This window comes from Stegodyphus dumicola, chromosome 2 (genome assembly GCF_044657685.1).
Source record: "Stegodyphus dumicola isolate Sdum_Otavi_A_Nest chromosome 2, ASM4465768v1".
Lineage (NCBI taxonomy): Eukaryota > Metazoa > Arthropoda > Arachnida > Araneae > Eresidae > Stegodyphus > Stegodyphus dumicola.
Window position 1 is genome coordinate 108,474,344 of NC_140769.1, and position 19,814 is coordinate 108,494,157.

The following is a 19,814-nucleotide window of genomic DNA, read 5'->3' on the forward strand; positions in this document are numbered from 1 at the left end:
CTGCTCATTGCCACCGCAGCATATTTTGAATCGCTAACATTTTTTGGTTCAACTAAGAATAGCTGCAAACGTGTTTTTTCCTGGATTATTTCTGTTCATGTCTGCGTTGTTTTATATACCTTTATATCTTTAATGTTTAACTTTTGTTAGGGTAATAAATTGTAAGCTGGGGTTTCGTTTATCTACTCAACAACAAGAAATTTAAAAAAAAAGATCCCTTTGGCAATCCCGAGGTACCCTAGCCTTTCAGGGGATCATCTTCTTGGTAAGATGAGTGTCACGATCCTGGGGCCCCAATGATCTATCCTCTTTTCAGTCTCCTCTCCTCTGAGCTGAAAGTTTTTCTCCATTCTCTCTCCCTTGTGGTTTTCCTCTTCGGAGGTTGGGGCTCGTCACGAGAAACGGGAACAGCTCTTGTTTCTTGTTTTCGACTGGCGAGAAAACTGCCCACGTGTTTTGCCGTGGAGACCCGTGTCGCTCGATAAGAGGGTCCTGGTAGTTGAGAGGCAAGATACTATCCTCAACACCCTGCTTTGGCCTCTGTTTCAGCTAAACTGGAGGCACTTTAGTCGTCCTCACGTGTGTAAATCGGCTGGTCACCAGTCCTTGTATCAGTGGCTTCGAGATAAGCTCTTGGGAGTATCTGCTTTCGGGAAAGCCGACTGTGGGGCTTCAGTTTTAGGTCTGGCTAGTCCTAACACAGGAATCTGTGTTCCCTTGTTGGACTCCGTGGTGGTAGGGGCCGTTGGAACTGAATCTTTTCTTTCTTCAATATGGCCAATTCTCACATTTATCTAATTAAAGACTTCGAAATCAGTCAAGTCGCTCAAAGCTCTAGTTTTGAAAAATCTACTGCTAAAAAAGTACGTGCAGATGCAAATTCAAGTAATCCTAATAATAGTCCCCGTTGTTTATCTCTTGTTCTTTGTTATCTCTAGAGTTTCTGGTGAGCTGCAAAAGATGTCTCCTTTTGTGATAAATAAATACATTCATTCTTGTATTGGTGAGCCCAGAAATATAAAGCGTCTCCGCTCTGGAGACTTGCTTGTTGATACAAATTCAGCCACCCAGTCTGCTTTTTTACTTCAAGTAACCAAACTTGGGCAAGCGAATGTCACTGTAACATTGATAAATAAAGATATATAAAACAAAAGTAAATAAAACAAGACATTAAATTATTGTCGCTGTGTAATCTTGGAAATCGACCTTATGTCTGCTTCCGAAGAAGAGATCTCATCCGAGCTGTTTGGCCAAAATGTCTGTGGTGCTAATCGGATCCAGAAGCGTAAGGAAGGTTGGTTGATCGATATTAAACACGTGATTCTGACCTTCAACTCGCCTGACCTGCCTAAGAATATTAAGGCAGGATACCTAAATTGTCCTGTAAGACTTTTTATTCGCAACCCTATGCGATGCTTCCAATGCCAGCACTTCGGCCATTCTAAGATATCTTATCGTGGCAACCATACATGCGCCCGATGCTCACAGATTGGTCACAATTGTAAAAATTGCACTGCTGCACCTTTATGTATAAATTGCAAGGGGGAATACCCAGCATTTTCTCATTTGTGCCAAAAATGGAAGTCAGAAAAAGAAGTGTAGAATGTAAAAGTTACTAGGAACATCACGTATACTGAAGCCAGAAAATTAAACCAAAGTACACAGGTAAATACAAAGGTCCAAATACATCTTATGCCAATGCTCTTAAAACATCTCGTATAGTTGCTACCCAAACTTCAGTTGGTATGCAGACTCCACGAAACAAAGCTCAACAGATTACAAGCAACAAGAAAAAGAAAACGCAACACATATAGTAAAAAAAAGAAACAGTAATTCAAACCAAACCAAAAAATGTCAGTCAGAAAATAATAAATAAAAATAAAAGCTCCAGCAATAACTCTTTTGATAGGATGATTTCTGAATTTGTGGATTCAGATAGTATGGAAGTAGAGGAGGGACTGAAAGTTCCTAAGCATCTGCTTCCATGTAAAACCAAAGCGCAGCACCGAAAGAACAAACGTCAATAATAATGGCCACCCTCGTTTCATGGAACTGTCACGGTTTCCACCAAAATTTGCTCGACATCAAAGCTATAATCAATGCTTATCATCCTGTATGCTCAGCAATACAGGAAACAAATCTGAAACCAGAACAACAAGCAAAACTTCGGAGGATTTCTTTCGTCAGGAAGGATAACTTTGCAGATGAGCATGCCAGTGGGGGTGTAGGCCTCCTCACCTCACTGGACTATCAATCAAATGCACTTTCTTTGACGACATCCATCCAAGTTGTCGCTGCTCAAATAAATTTCATACTGTTGTCTCAGTCGTTTCTCTGTATTTGCCTCCAAATGAGCATGTTGATCAGCAAGATTTAAATGGTCTCATAGAGCAGCTGCCTCACCCCTTTATCATAATAGATGATTTTAATAGGCATAGTCTGCTCTGGAGAATGTAGACATAAATTCTCGAGGAAGACAAATTGAGCAGATGATTGGAGATCATAGCCTTTGTCTCCTGAATAATGAGCAGGATACATACTTCCATGAGCCTTCAAGGACATTCCACACTCTCGACCTTGCCATCTGTTCACCATCTCTGTTGCCATTTTTCACTTTTAGTGTGGGAAATGATCTTTTCAACAGCGATCATTATCCCATTTTTGTGTCTCTTGCGCGAAGAGTACCAAACCCATGTTGAGAGATCCCCTCGGTTTATACTTGATAGGGCAGACTGGGAACTCTTCTCTTCCACTGCTGAGCTCACAGAGAACATGGTAGAAGATGTGCATAATGCAGTTGAAGCAGTTACTAATACTATTATTCAGGCAGCTATGCTCTCCATCCCTAGGACATCAGGAAAAATGCTAAAGTATTTGAAATCATGGTGGAATCGTAACTGTCATGAAACACTGAAAAAACAGAAAAAAGCATGCAGAATTTTTCTCAGATACCCTACTTTGTGAAACCTTATAGAATTTAAAAGAACCAAAACGAGAGCACGAAAAGTAAGAAGGCAGAGTCAGAGGGATTCCTGGATTACATATGTGTCATCAATAGCATCCTCTATGCCTAGTAAGCAGGTTTGACAAAGAGTTATAAAAGCATGCAGAATATATAAATACCACTCACTTTTCTTTTTGGAAAAAGACGGCTGAGTAATTAGCTCTATAGAAGAAATTGCGAATAGTATTGGTAAGACATTTGCTGCCGTTTCTTCCAGCATAAACTACTCACCTGCATTTCTTTCTATCAACTGAGATAAATCCCATCGCTTTCAACTCTTCCAACTTTTAGCCTTATAATAGAGACTTTACTGCGCTAAAGAGAGCTTTGTTACAGACTCGTAGGTCTTGTCCCGGTCTGGATGGTGTGTATTATGAAATGCTGAAGCATCTGTCCTATAAGTCACTAACTGCCTTTCTCACTTTTTACAATAGGGTGTGGAAGGAGCGTACTTTTCCCAGTGCATGGAGGAGAGCTGTTGTGATTCCTATTGTTAAGCCAGCTAAAGACCTGAAGAATCCCTCGAAATGTCGGCAAATTGTCCTTACCAGTTGTATATGCAAACTGTTTGAAAAGATGGTAAACAGCCGCCTAGTCTACTTCTTGGAATAATATTACAAGGTGTGTTCGAAAAGTTCGGTGATTGGTCTCATAATTAAAAAACCTCGCCGGTTAGGATCTTGCACTCATGCAGACGCAGGGAGAGAAATGTCATCTAGAGCCATTTTACGACAGATAAGAGGAAGCGCACGCTATGAGCAGTTTAACAGTCAGTGTGAGAAAGATTGTCAGTGTGACATGGAGCAACGCATAAAGTTTTGCTTCAAGTTAGGCTAAGCGGCGACGGAGACACATGACATGTTAGTGAAAGTTTACGGTCAGGAAGCAGTGAGTATAGTGTGTTTACGAGTGATTTAAACGCTTTACAGACGGAAAGGAGGATGTCAAAGATGAGTCGCGGTCAGGGTGCCCTACAACAAGCACAACTCCAGACAATGTGGAACGAGTTCAATGGATGCTTGCGGTAGATTGACGACTATCTTTCAGAATGATAGCTGGTGAATTGCAGATAAGCCTAGACAGTATGAGCACCATTGTGCACAAACATTTGCATAAACATAAGATATGTGTCCAGTTTGTATCGCACTCACTGTCAGACAAGCAAAAGCAATACCGGATGGAAACCTCTGGAGATTTTATCGACATGTGTGACCGGAATCCGCAATTCTTGGAAACAATAATTACAGGGGATGAGTCGTGCTATCAATATGATCCGAAGACCAAGTGACAATCCATACCATGGTGTTCAATGTCGTCACCCCCTCCCAAAAAAAAGTCGTTTTACACAATCCAGGATCAAGACGTTGTTGGTCGTCTTTTTCGACAGTAAGGGTTTGATCCATCGTGAATTTGTACTCGCGGCTACAACCGTCAATGCGGAATACTACGAGGGGGTTTTGAAACGGCTGATGCTACGCATACGCCGGATTCGGCCACAGTGCCGGAATGGACAGTGGAATCTGCTCCATGACAACGCCCGGCCGCACACTGCGATCCATGTAACCCAATTCCTTGACAGGCACCAAGTTTCAATTTTGGATCACCCTCCATATTCTCCAGATCTGGCTCCCGCGGACTTCTTCCTGTTTCCCCGCCTTAAAGGAGTTCTGAAAGGCCAACACTTTTCCGACATTACTGAGATCCAACAACGTGTGACAATGGGGCTTCGAGCTATACCAAAAGAAGCATTTGCAGACAGTTTCCAACAATTGTACACCCGATGTCAAACGTGTATTGTTGCTAATGGCGAATACTTTGAAGGCCAGTAAAGCTATTTTGCTTGTTTCTCTTGTTTCCTTCTATTCGAAAAGCTTTTGTCAGAAGAAGGTCACCTTGTCTCAATATTCTTTGAGATTGTGAAAGCTTATGCTAAGGCATGGAGATACGGTATACTTTGGGATCTTCACGAGAGTGGCTTGTGCGGCAACCTACCAATTTTCATTCAGAATTTTTTGAATTCTAGGACTTTTCCAGTAAGGATTGGCTCTGTTTTGTCGGATGTTTTTGAACAGGAAGAGGGTATGCCTCAAGGCTGTGTGCTTAGTATAACCCTGTTGATTTAAAAATAAACTCTGTATTAAAAAAACTTCCTCCCACCATCTTGGGATCTCTATATGTTGATGATCTACAGATTAGCTGTCGAGGGGCAGACATGAGATACGCAGAGAGGCAATTGCAGGTGGCTCTGAATAAGATCCAAGAATGGTCAGCCAAACGGATTTACATTTTCGAAACAGAAAAGTTTGTGCATGCACTTTTGTAGGAAGCGAGGTCTCCATCCTGAGCATGAGTTATATCTGAATGGTACAATTATTCCAGTTGCGCCTGAAATAAAATATTTAGGAGTGACGTTTGACCGAAAATTGACTTTCCTTTCTCATGTTTTAAACCTGAGAAAGAAGTGTTTAAAAACAATAAATATTTTTAAAGTGTTGGCAAACATCTCCCGGGGTGCAGAGCATTGCTCAATGCTTCACATTTTACAGAGCGCTTGTTCGCTCTAGACTGGACTATGGCTCAGTTGTTTATGGACCCGCTCGATCATCAGTTTTGTTAAAACTAGATCCTGTTCACCATCAAGCTCTGCAGATTTGTTCAGGAGCTTTCAGAACTTCTGTGCAGAGCGTGTATGTTGCCTCCAACGGACCATCACTTTATCTGAGGCGTGAGCAATTGTCCCTTTTGCAACATTTTAATATTTTATCTCAACCTGAACATCCTAATTAGCTGTGCTTACTTGATAATGTATGTAACGCATTATTTGAAACACGTCCATTCTGTGTTCCTACCTTTCTTTTAAGAGTTCGCCCCGTCATTGAGGAACTTTCTCTCTCCGATATGCGCCCCCAAGCAGTGCAGAACTTTGAAATCCCACCTTGGGAAAATGCACGAATTTAGCTTCTTGATGTTTTCAAGCATCACGTGAAGGCAAGTACTAAAGAGATCATTTACAGAAAACACTTCGCTGAGCACAGGCACAAATATTGCAGTTATTACCCGATATATACAGACGGATCCAAGTCAAATGATCATGTCGGGATGGCATTTGTATTTGAAGATTGCATAGAGGGCAGATGTCTGCATCATGCTTTCTCAGTCCTAACATCTGAACTAACTGCAATATATTATGGTCTGTTGTACATCTCAAAGCTCTGCCACAAAAAAGTTCACAGTTGATACAGACTCATATAGTGCTCTTAAATCGTTTGAAGCTTTTCCCAACACTCGGAATCCTGTGGTCGAGGATGTGATGTCCTGTACTGCTGGGTTCCTGGACATGTGGGAATAAAGGAAAATGAGCTTGCAGATATCGCAGCAAAATCTGCTGTTGAACTGTCCAGTCGCCTCATCTCTTTTAGAGAAATCTGCTGTGTGATCAAGGGAAAAGATCTGGAAAAAATGGCAGCAAATTTGGGACGTTCAGCTTAACAACAAGTTAAAAATGTAAAGCATAGAATTGAGCATTGGGATTTTGCTGGAACTCATAAGGAGGAAGTTTTTTTGACTCGCTTCAGAATTGGTCACACTAGAGTGACACATAACTATCTTCTCAAAGCTGAAAATGAGCCTATTTGTTTTAATTGTAACGTTTGTGTATCTGTTCATCATATTTTAATTGAGTGTCCATGTTTTAATAGTCTTCGCCAGAAATATTTTAATAGCTGTGACTTACCTCTCGACCGTTTAATCAGAAGAGAGGTCAATTGTAATTTATTTTATTATTTAAAAGAAACTGGTTTTATTACCTAATGTAATTTGTTTTGAAGATTGTGTCTTGGATTTTAAATGTGTGCTTTTAACTTGTTTTTATGACTCCATCCTCTGTATTTGGTACATTTGTCCACTTGTTTTTATTTATTGTATTTTAATTTCATCAATTGTAATCACCCCATCTCGTGTTTGGCGTGCTATAATCATCTTTGGTTTTGTGCCATAACCTCTCACTCACTCTCCCTTGAATACATTAATATAAACTTTAGCAATAATTACATTACTGTTTATGTTGTTTTTCAAAAAGTTATTTTTTAAATTTTTTATTTAAAATCTATAAATCATTATTTGTAATATTTTTCTGACTAAAAATATTATGAAAATATTACACTTTAATACAGTTACTTTTGATGAATACAAAATTGTGCAGATATAGTGAATTTGACTTAACTTAGGGCACGGGTTTACCTCATTGCCTAAGGTGAAAATATATCTAGACACAGCCTTCATCACATGGATAATTATTTTAATAATTAATAATATCACTATAATAATAACATTCTCTGCAGAACTATTTCATACTGTTGATGTGGCTTATCTCTTTTATCTGACAATAATATCAAAAAAAGCCCCCGAAATTCATCATGGCAAGGAGTGCAAGATTGCACCTGTTGTTGGCAAGAGCCAACTATACAGGTAACAGTACGACGTTGCCAAGTTCTGTCCCTGATTTTGATAGAGAGCACCTCTAGGGCATGTATCCGAGGATCCCACCCCTCTTCTCATACCATCAACCTCTTGAGAGGACTTTCACCTTGCCGCATGTTTAGAGTGCCCCCATGCCACTTAGACAGTATACATTTACAAACATCCATGCCTTCTCTGGGATTTGAACCTGGACCCTTCAGTACAGCAGTCAGAGTCACTAACCACTATTCCATTTGGGTGGCTGAAAAGAAATTCATGTTGTGATCATTCTGCATTTTCTACTGTTTTAAACATAAAAGTGTTAAAAATTTTAGATTGTAATGTTTATGAGTGTATCTATTATCTAAATTGTCTATGTGTATTATCTGTGATTTGAAATAAATAGTATAGAGATTTCGTAATGTCTTAACACAGATCAGTATTTTTTCTGCATTATAATCTCCAGAAGTTTTATTACAGAACTGAAATTTTAAAAATATAAGTAGGTAGGTTTCTCTCTCTCTTTTTTTTTTTAAGTTTGCAATGTGTTAACATTCCTGCATCAAGTTTCCTAAATTATTTATTATTTATTTAATCCTAAATTGTTTATTATTTATTTAATCCTAAATTGTTTATTATTGCTAAGTATTGCTAGCAAAAGTGAATTATAGGTATTATGTGTAATTCAGTTTATCCATAGTCTCTTTTTTTATAATCATGCCAGTACAACTTTTTCTGCTTTTTAAAAACTGAAATACATGTATCTCATTATTGCTCATATTTGTGTTTGTTTTAGAATTCAGTCCGTCATAATCTATCCTTGAATAAATGTTTTGAAAAGATTGAAAAGCCATCAGGTAACAGCGCACAAAGGAAAGGTTATCTGTGGGCAATGAATCCTGCCAAAATTGAAAAAATGGAGGAAGAACTTCAAAAGTGGGGTAGCAAAGATCCTGCTGCAATTAGAAAAAGCATGGCAAATCCAGGTAAGACAAAATTAACAAAGTTTATGTCAAAGTTCAGTGTTCTTTTTCTTTTTCTTTTTTCTTTTCTTTTTTTTTTTTTTTTTTAATTATTAATTTTTCCACCTTTAAATTGTAAGGCACATAAATAAGTGTCCCCAGAAGGAGCAAATTATATAGTTGGAGCTTTATTTTAACCTTTTGACAGTCAGGGAAATGGGCAGTTTTCATATACTTAATTCGCGCAGTATTACGAGTCAACAGTAGTCGAAAGTGGCAGCTGTTTTCCCCCCGCCGTTCTTCCGAAAATATCACCCTTGTATGGCAGTGCGTACATGGCTCGCCTCACGCATTAAAAAAATTTCTTTAAGCATATGTAGTACATAAATAACAGTTTTTATGTACTTTAAAATAATTAATAAATGATAATTATTAAATAGTAAATTATAAATGATTATAATCAGTTATATAAGACAAATATTAAATTGAAAGGACTAAATAAATACAACTAATGTAAAACTTTATGAAGCATTTAAATACAGTAATTACCTTAAAATCTTTTTGTGTGTGATATACGTTAAAACTAAATCGTAAACTAAACTAACCAGTACAACTAAGTCGGCTAGGAGCTTGAGAACTTGAATCAATTTTACACCACTGTCGAACACTCGAAAAATCTTCCTCATCACTTGAATCATCTTCTGAGCTTGATATGCTGTGAACAAAGTCTTCATCAGACTCAAAACTTAATAAGCTTTCTGTATCACAATCATAATCACCATCATAATTATCTAACTTTTGCTTTTGAGCCATTTTACTTTATAAAAACACTAAAAAAATGCGCGAAAACACATGAAAAAGAAAAGGTAAAAATTACCCCTTCATTATGAAAAGAAATTCATAAAACCCATACTGCCATCTGTAGACATTAAAATTAACTAAATTTTGTGAGTAGGATTCCTTTGTGACATAATGCAGAATAATAATGGCGAACGAGCTCAGTTCATCAGCGCTCATTGAAGAAACATTTCGCTACGCGAGTAGTGCTCGTTTCTAACCTTTTCGGTCGAAATCTTGCTCCCGAGCAGAACTCGTTTGTGCACATTATGAAGCATGAATCGATTGTGAGCAGAACTTGTTTGTGCACACTATGAAGCATGAATCGATTGTGAGCTGAACTCATTCATAACCATCAAAGGGTTAATTTGTTTTCCAGTTTTTCATACAGTTCTCAGCATTTCATTTATTCAGTCAACCTCAGATCTTCATTGTTGTGATGAAGTGAAGTAAGGGAAGAAAATTGAATACTTTGTTTTGCTTTCTAAATATGAAGCCACTGTTATTTTATTATTTATAATTAGTATAATAAATCACTTATTTGATAGCCAGAAGATTTTGGTTATATCTTAGAAATTGCTTAAAAGTTTTGTAATTATATTTCATTTAGTGTGATTTGTTTTTCCATAACAAAATATTGCTAAAAAGATCATATAACTAAAACTAAATAAAAAATAATCATGAATGCATAAACACAAAAAAACAGAGCTACAGGTTGTCATTTAGATATATAAAGTAAATGCTTATCATTTTAAAAATTATCATAATTCTATATTTTGGGCCAAAGAAACATATAAATGCTTCACAGGGCTTAAGAAGTAGACCTGGCTCGTATTTGTGGGCATATCTGTCTTGTCGTGGGCCTTTCTCTCTGAGGTGCAAAATTTCAGAGAAATATCCATCAGAATGAGCAAACTTATCCCAGCATTTGTGCTATTACTGAAAGCATCAAGGGAATGCCTCTTTATGTGTCTGTAGTTGATTGGTTGTTACATCATTTTAGAAAGTGTGCATTGTCTTTGTCTCTAAACATTGATGAATTCTCGTAGTAAAAGAGAACAGCAGAATCAGCGGTTGGGAAATCTGGCAAGTGAGGTCATTGTGGTCTGATAAGGAACTGTTCAAAATGCTACTTTTTGCGTATACTTTTGTGCCAGTGGGTGTACTGTGTCATGAACTGTGCTGTCCCAGATGATGTCATTTCACATGTGTTTTCTATAGAGGTGTAAAAGTTAAAAAAACAAAAATAGGTGTCTTTGGATGGAGCAATGTAGGATTCATGTAGCACACGTTACGTAAACATGCTGTGAAATTTCTGTTAACTTTTTAAAACAAAGCAGTATTTGGAAATGACGAAGGTGAAGAGGACTTCAGTTTCTGGTATTAACCTTTTGATGGTCATCAACAAACTCAGCTTGCATTGCAGTTACGCATCACAGTGGGCAAAAACAAATATCACATGTATTTGGAAAGAAGAAATTGAATAATCTTGTAACCACAAAAAGGACAGTTTAGAAAAATGTGATGGCTACCATCCATAGTAATAAATGGCTACTGTTGTCACTAATAAGTATATTGAAATAAGGCTTGAGGTATAAAATATGCCTCCTTTTTCTTGAAATCATAAAGCAGCAGAATAAACAAGAGGTCGGTTTTATGCAAGTCATCCCTTTCTCATTTAGTGATGTGTGAGCTGGGTCATTCAGATTTTACTAGTGTAGTGCTGACAGAGAGATAGGAAAGTGGGGAGGAGCATTTTCTGTGTCTGGAAGATATGGAGATCAGATGTGTTTTGTAATCGTGAACAGAGGAGGAAGTGGAAGTTTTTGTGTAGTATGAATGGGTTCATGAGATATTGAGTGCTAAAATGCATAAGTGGCTTGTAAAATTTATTATCCAAATGTCATGTGTAAGCAAATGATGTGGTTAAGGTGCTGGCAGCTCAGTGAGAGGTAATGTGTTGGACCTGGCCAGATATCAGCAGCCACTGCAGAAGAGAGCGTCAGTCATGAGAAACAAATGATTCAGATGAATAGGCATGTAATAATCGGTGAGATCACCATTGTACTCAAAAATGAGTCATACATCAGCTTACCAAATTATTCATATCACTTTGAAGTATTTGAAATAGCTTCCTTGTCAATTAACTACATACCACATGGTCTAATGATTGGGCATAAGCCTGAAACATCTTACGCAGAGTCGTCAGCATGCAGATGAGTTGTTTATTTTTTTCTCCACCATCGCCCAAAAAAATTATAAGGGGAAACGAAACCTGGGTCCATCATTTCTTGCCAGAGACCAAATTTTTTAAGTGGAAACATCTGTTATCCCTTATTGGAAAGAAAAGGCAGTACTTTCTGGTGGCAAGTCGCTCTTGACAGTTTTCTGAGATGCTCATATTTGTTTTGTTGCTGGAATTTTGAGGAAGTGGATGTTGTGCTGTGTTGCAAGTCATATAAGACTGAAGACTAAGGTGCAAAGTGGCTTCCACCATTTTCCGATTTTTGTAGAAGACTCAGAAAAAGGCACCAGTTAAGAAGTACAGGAAGTTAAAACAGGTCTTCTTTGTTTGTGGAACACACATTTTTTCCAACAAGGGTTTTTTATTTCCTTGTACGAAGTAAAAAGGAAGGATTGTAATCGCAAAGAAATTCGGGTATAATGTTTCAACAAAAATAGCCATTTTGGCCATTCTCAAATGCAATTTAATGATGTTTGTGCGTGATATCTGTACATAAGGACAAAATAAAGGACTCTTTTGCTCCCCCCCCCAATTGCAAAACTGATTTAAAATGAATTTTGAAGAGAATTTTTCGTGATGTCTGTACATACGTATGTATCTAGGATATGTTATGCTAGATAGCATAACTAAAAACAAGTAGCCTCTGAGCGTTGAAATAAGATGTAGATGTGCACCTCCCAATTTGGCTGCAATCGACCGCACCTAAATATATAAATATATATACATATGTAAAATGTAAAAAATAAGACAGCTTTGCTCTATACGAACAAACAACCTCTAATTAACGTTCTGCAATTTCAGTATGAAATCACCTCCTAGACCATACTTTCGAGAACATTCAAGCCTATTACGTAACTGCTTCTATAAACAGAGAACTCACGCCATTTTGCGTGGGAAACCACTTTTGCCTTTACTGCTCTCATCTGCTACCCTTTGTTAGAATACTATGATGCATTAAATTTAATTTTATTTAGTAAAGAATGATAATATGCCTTTTGATTTGAATAAAGATATGGGGCTGTAAATTTAAATCCTTCTGTGTCATCATTTCATTGCCAAGCTTCATTCATGTGCCCGATTGCCAAAATATTACATATATATGTGTGTGTGTGTGATCCAGTCAAAAGTCGTTAATTCGGACACCCATAATCCGGAATGATCTATAATCCGGACCTCAAAGCTACAAACTTTCTGCGCATGCGTCGCGTTGATGCAAGACCTTTACGGCTGTGAATATGCATGTGCGCAAAATACGTTTACTAATGCGCATTTAATGTATAACAGATGGTATAAGCTAAGCTAAAATTATCTAATTCAGTTAATGTTGCAGATTGCGTAGTTCCTTAATCTTCGAATTGGATTCGGCTTATTATTTTTTGCAGACTGTTAGAGCAATTTTATAAAAGTAAGCTTGAACTTTCGATTATGTCAAAAAGAATTTCTGATATATATTTACTAATACGTAAAGGATCTACAAAGTGAAAGTATGTTTCGAAGTCCATTAAACAAAAAGTGGAATTGCTGCAAAAAATGGATAAAGGCATATCCTTTGTTTATCTAAACTTTGTTTATCTTTAACGGATCTATCAGCACAATCCCTATCTTCAAAGCAGATGTTTTTATTTTATTTGGCTTATAATTCCTTACTAAATGTAGTATTTCATCTCGATATACTCCATCTTTGATATGATTTAAATCAAATCCCTCGTTAGTATAATTCGCTTCCGATAGCGAAGAAAGTAACAGAGGTTATTGAAAACGAAAAAATTTCGATTGACAAATTAGTCAGTGTTCTCGACACAGCAATTATAGAACTTGAACAGTGGAACTTTGTAACTGTACAAGAAATTATGTCTGTTTATAAAATTAAAGAGAATGTATTATCACATAAAAAACAAAGCAACTTAAAGAACTTATATTGAAAGAAATGTTTAATAAAGTAAACAAATAAATATTAAGCGCTTCTTTTTGTAAATTTTGATACCCTTTAGATCATAATTGTTCTTTATTTCATAAATTACGGTTTCATATTTTTGATTTTATAATTTCTGCATGCCATCTTACCAGATTTAAACTGATGATCTATAATCCGGAATTGCCGAAGTCCCGACGAGTCTGGATTAACGACTTTGGACTGTATTTGCAGTAGATCGGCATTGGAAATGGTGAAGCTTGGCATCAAACTGGACATGGCTGAATGGCTTACAGCAGAAATGATGACACTGAAAGATTTCATTTTTTAAAACTCCATATTTTGATCCACTTAATGTGGCAGATTATTATTCTTTGATTCTCCAAGATTGCATATGCGATATTAATTTAGACTAAATGCAATTAACTTTAAATTAACTGCGTCGTACTATTAAAGCAAAGAAAAAGAGATGGGAAGAGCGGCTGGCTGAGAAAAGCAATCTGACAAAAAATGCCGCGAACTCATCATTTATAGCAGTGATTATGTAACATGCTAGAATGTTCTCGAAAGTACTGGTCTAGGGGGAAAATCCTGAAATTGTGGAAAGTTAATTAGAGGTTGCCTATTTGTGTAGAGCAAAGCAATCTATTTTTTATATTTTACACATATATATATATATATATCCACTTTGTTACTCGGCTCAGTGAGCTCAGTTTCTTTATTCTTATATGTTTGTAAATTGTGAATTTTTTGCTTTAAAAAGGATTGAATTATGTTGTTCTGGTTAAGAGTTTTATGCCTTTAGTTAACCTGCATGCAGTAATTGTAGAATTATCAACGATATATAAGTTTCGTTGATATAACGAATGCTGACGAAGTGCAGCGAAGCCATAGCAGAATAGTGAATTTTTTGCCAATCTAGTGAAACTAGGCTTCGCAACAACAAAATAACGTCTTCTTTTGTGATTGTGAATTAAATTATGCTTACTTCATTCTGGAATTATCATTTAAGTTATTAGCTTGTCTTGTAGAAATTGTAATTTTAATTGTAAGAATAGTTTTTTAAAATTGTTTTAACTGTATTTGGTGTTTTATGTTTTTCTATATCTTTCACATTTTAATGAAAATATTTTGAATTTTTATGTATTTTTGCCTCGTTGCGAAATGAGAACTGTATTAATTAGTAGCGCATGCACATTAGGTAAGTGGCGCTAAATTGTCTGCGAAAAACTGCTTCTTTTTTATTTGTTTTATTCCTTTTATACATCATTTTGGATTTATTATAGTATTTGAATAGAACTTGTGGTAATTCTTCAGATGATATAATTTTTGTGAACTCTGAGTTATAAAATGAATGAGATGTAACACTGTTAAGTGAACCTAGCGGCGAAATGTTGCTGTGATAAATAAATGTAGTGAACTTTAAAAATTGCATTTATTCTATTGTGGTTTATGTGCTATCGATGAAGTAGATTTAATTCAAAATTCGCTAAGTGTCAATTCAATATGTGTAAATGAAGTGCAGGGAAATTGAGTATAATTTAATATTCCGTACAAGGAAGTCATGTGGTGTACACATCAGATTTTTTAAATTAAGAATTATGACAAATGTATCAATCTCCTTGGTAATTATGTAAAACAATTAAGTAAGCCTACTCCTTTATATTTGCAGTCTTAAATAAAAAATCATTGTTCATAGCAGCTCAAATGGAAATTTATTTTTCAACTTCCATTTATAAAAACGCAAAAAAATTGTTAGCATTTAATTTTTTTCCCCGTTTTCAATGAAATTTATTTTATTTTGTAGCAGATAGCTTTTAGAATTTAGTGCATACAATTTATGTATTTTAACTGTCAGCTAAAAATTTTGTTTTGCTTATGAATCCTGTATTTGAAATCGGCGCAACATGCACAATCTGGCAAACCACCCATGAAGTTGGATTTTAGAAAATATGTAACAAAATAATGAATATTGGGAAAAAAATAACTGAGCAAAAATTGGAGCTTAAGCATAGATTGTTTGTTGTTCAAATATTTATTAAAAATGTAACACAGTGAATGCAAATCATTTGATGATAAATAGAAAAGTATCCTTTTTAGGGCATACTTGACAAAGTGAACCTATTCTTACTTTCCTGATCGCTGAGAAGAGCTGCAAATCATTGAAGCATTAGCTGACATGACAAATGGAAAGCAGTTGCTGTGGTATCTGCCGAAAATTTATGTCATTAACAGCCATTATTATACATTTGAGTCTTGATTAACTGAAATAATATGAAGTACAATGCCACCGTTAACCTAAAATCACAACTTACAGTAGTTAGAAAATAAGGGAAAGAGGAATAACTTCATATTATAATTAAAAGAAAAATATGCTAAAAATTAATTAATCTGATTAATTTGAAGACTATAATTTTATGTATAAATTAAATCAACGTTCAAAACAAAATGAAATTTTTTTTTTTTTTTTTTTTTTTAAATTTTGAAATTTATTAAGAGTCATTGGGAAAACAGAAGATTAATGGCTGTATACTTGTTTTCACACTTTAAATATTTCTCTTCAATGGATGATTTACCAATGTCTGTCAATACAACAGTAACAAATTATATACTGATGTGGCTAAAAACAATTCCTGAACATTGTAACATCATCAATCGCTGCTGCTATCTTACACATCCTCTTTCAGTTTTGTATATCTGATTTTAAAAAAAAAGTTTATTTACTCTGATATTTTGTTATAATAAATTTCTGTGCTCCCGCAATCAACAAACAGGCTTAACTGTTTTTAGATACGATTCCCCATTAATCAAATGTTGATTGTTATTTCTAAGCTTATGAAATTACTCAACCATCTGGAGAGCTGTAGAAATTTCACTCCTCATCCCTAAAATTTTCTTATTTAAATTTTTGTTTTCTTTTCTTTGTGGCATTGGTTATGTTAGTAGGAATATGATTAAATCAGCTGGAAGGGCTGTGTTTTAAGAATATGTTCCAAATCATATTTTGCCATTTTATAACTGCCTCTATCTGTAAGCAAAAGGGTGCCAGAAAAGCAGTCAAAACATTGAATGGAAAAAAAAAAAAAAAAAGAATGATTAATCATAGGATAATAATTATTTCAGTTACTAAAAATTTCCAAGAATATTCTGAAACTTCTTGGCCTATAAATGAGAGTGACCAGAAAGAACATCAGTATTGTTAAAATTAACAATACTGATACAGTCAAAAGTCGTTAATCCGGACTTATCGGGACTTCGATTCCGGATTATCGATTTTTCCGGATTATAGATCATCAGTTTAAATCTCGTAAGATGGCATGCAGAAATCCTAAAATTAAAAATATGAAACCGTAATTTATGAAATAAAGAACAATTATGATCTAAAGGGTATCATAATTTACAAAAAAAAAAAAGGCTTAATATTTATTTGTTTACTTTATTAAACATTTCTTTCAATGTAAGTTGCTTTTTTATGTGATAATACTTTCTCTTTAATTCTATAAACAGACATAATTTCTTGTTCCGTTACAAAGTTCCGCTGTTCAAGTCCCGTTAATTGCTGTGCCGCAAATACTGACTAACTTGTCAATCGAAATTTTTTCGTTTTCACTAACCTCTCTGTCACATTCTTCATGTCTTTATCCATTTTTTGCAGCAATTCCACCTTTTGTTTGTTGGACATCGAAACATACTTTCGTTTTGTAGATCCTTTGGAAGTTCCAGCATCGGAAATTCTATTTGACATAATCGAAAGTTCAAGTTTACTTTTATAAAATTGCTCTTACAGTCTGCAAAAAATAATAAGCGGGATCCAATTCGAAGATTAAGGAACAACGCAATCATTAACATTAACTGAAATAGATAATTAGATAATTTTAGCTTACACCGTCCGTTATACATTAAACGCGCAGGCGAAAACGTATTCTGCACTTGCGCACACGCATATGCGCAGCAGTCAAGGTCTTATGCGCACGCGTAAAACGCCTGTGCGCATGTGCCAATGCGGCGCATGCGCAGAAAGTTTTTAGCTTTGAGGTCCGGATTATGGGTGTCCGAATTAACGACTTTTGACTGTATATAAATATCACATTGTGTGCAATAAATTTAAATACTGAAGTCATATGTATTTGGCAAGGAATTTTTAAATGTGACAGTGTGTATCTGGTGATGCTCTTGTTGTCCTTATAGAAGATTTAACTGTTATTTTGAAGTGCATGATTTTTAATATGGATCTGATATTCATTTGGGATGTAACAAAAAAATAAGTTTGCTGTAGGAAAGAAATTTATATGAAAAATATAATATGATAAATGAAACTGTGTTAATTTAATAAAGCTCTTGTATACAGTTAAAGAGGAGTAATCATTTTTGTTCATGAAATGTATATCTGTAAGAATTCCTTAGTTTGAACTAATTATTTCATCTTTATCAATTGAAAAATTTTTAGAGCGTTTAGAGCTGATTGAAAAAGGTGAATTGAGGAATACTGATAGTGATACAGAAATGGAGAACATGAGTGTTTCTGACTCTGAACAAGAAGTAAAAGATATCAAAAAAGAACATGAGAAGAGCAATGAGGTCAAAGTGCAGGTTACCAGTTTATCGAATGATCTACTTAGTAATGATTTTTCCTCATTAGGGGATTCGGTCAACATAGATCCGTGTCTTCCTGAATTAGATATGCAGGTTTGTTTATATTATGCATATTAACCGTATTTTAAAGTATATTTTAGTGAACATTGATGCTTTTAATTTTATTTATTTTTGGATATTAATATACAGTTTTAAATATTGAACAAAGTGTGGTGTTATTTTTAAAATTATGGATTGCCCTCTTAATACATATGTATAGGGTGTCCGAATCAAATGTATCTAATTTGGAGAGGTCGCTATACTTAAAAGAAAGTTTAAAAGCATAAGAAAAATGTAAAATTAGATACCAATACTCAGTATACAAAGTTTTTGTTAAACAATCAGTACAATTCCACATGAGCTTCCTTAGTAGCTTTGAAAATGTCCAGCCGGTAGTCCAGTTCCAGCCATGTTCAGTGTAACATTTCTGGAGTCGCAGTAGCAATAGCCTTGGTTATGGAGGCACGAAAGTCGTCAATATCACAGATGTTCCCTGAGTAGACTGTCTTTCATGTAGCTCAAAAAAAAAAAAAAAAACCAAGAGGTGTCACATTGGGAGATGGTGGTGGCCAGGGAATTGGGCATTTTATATCTGCATTTTACATGCATGCAACCTCAGTTTTCAATGCAGCACATCATGAATAGTTGATCAGGGTACAGCTAATTCAGAAGCCGACTAATAAGGGCTCCAAACGAAAGCTAGTCAAACATCTTCCACATGTGAATCAGAATGTGAAAGCCGATCACCTCCGGGTCTACAGATTTGCGTTCTGCATACCAGAGAGCAGTTTATGCCTTCTCTTGAGGTCATGCCATTTTTCAGTAAGCATGTGTGCATTAGAGACAAGAAAAAAATATTGTCACCAAACTTTACAAATTCAGCTCCCACGTGTGGCTAATAATGCCAGCACTAAAACTTTGTTTTGAATCGGCTGTTCAAATTGATTCACATTCGGACACCCTGTATTGTGTGATGTTTTTTCATTGATGATTCTCTTCCAAAATTTTGATTTCTAAGTAAGTATTTCTTAATTTATAAACAATTTTAAAAAAATCTCATGAAAGCTTTCTCAGCAAGATTTTTTTTTAAAGTATCTAAATAAAGGTTACTATTCCTTTTTTATAGTGAAGGAGAAACTATATAAAATTAATCTTAGTCTTTTGTGTACTGAAATTAATTTGATTTTATATTTTACTGAATATATTAAATGCATTTGATTTTTTACTCTTCAGTAAAATAGTGCAGTAATTTTATAAAATGCGATTCATTGTAAAGTTAAAATTATTCATAATCCTCTGTCTTCTCTTTAAGAATGAATTCTCAGTAGCCACCCCTAGGTAAATTGCTTTTAGTGAAGAGCAGTTATCAGTATTTTGAAGCTCAGGTTTAAAGAATTATTTTTTCCAGGGAGTGGACGATTAATGAATTTTGTTTTCACGTATGGGATTATATTTTTACTTTCTTTTAATTTACCTTAAATGTGGTTTAATAAATAGTATTGCTTCTGTCTGAACTCTTCTATCATACATAGCTAAGTGTTTGCATACTACTTAAGCTGTTTCTCATTGCCAGTTTGATCTATTGCCTAATAAACATAGCTAAGTATTTTGCATGATTTATAAAAGTTTATAAATATACGTGAATGCAGTTAAATGAAATTATATTCCAGGAAAAGATGACTGAAATTAAGGTATATTTTTATAATAAACATTTGCTAATTTTAGCAGACACATATTTATGTTTTAAAAGTTTGAGAAAAAGAG

The 19,814-nt window shown here is 35.2% G+C and overlaps 1 protein-coding gene across 2 annotated transcripts in view; it reads left to right on the forward strand.

The window, feature by feature from the left end:
• Positions 1 to 19,814, forward strand: part of jumu (Forkhead box protein N4 jumeau) — a 93,085-nt gene that overhangs the window by 56,463 nt on the left and 16,808 nt on the right. For both annotated transcript variants that reach the window (XM_085811017.1, XM_085811016.1), the window contains 2 exons: positions 8,259 to 8,448; positions 17,866 to 18,104. In XM_085811017.1, the coding sequence (XP_085667143.1) occupies positions 8,259 to 8,448; positions 17,866 to 18,104 (429 nt within the window). The remainder of the gene's footprint in view (positions 1 to 8,258; positions 8,449 to 17,865; positions 18,105 to 19,814) is intronic.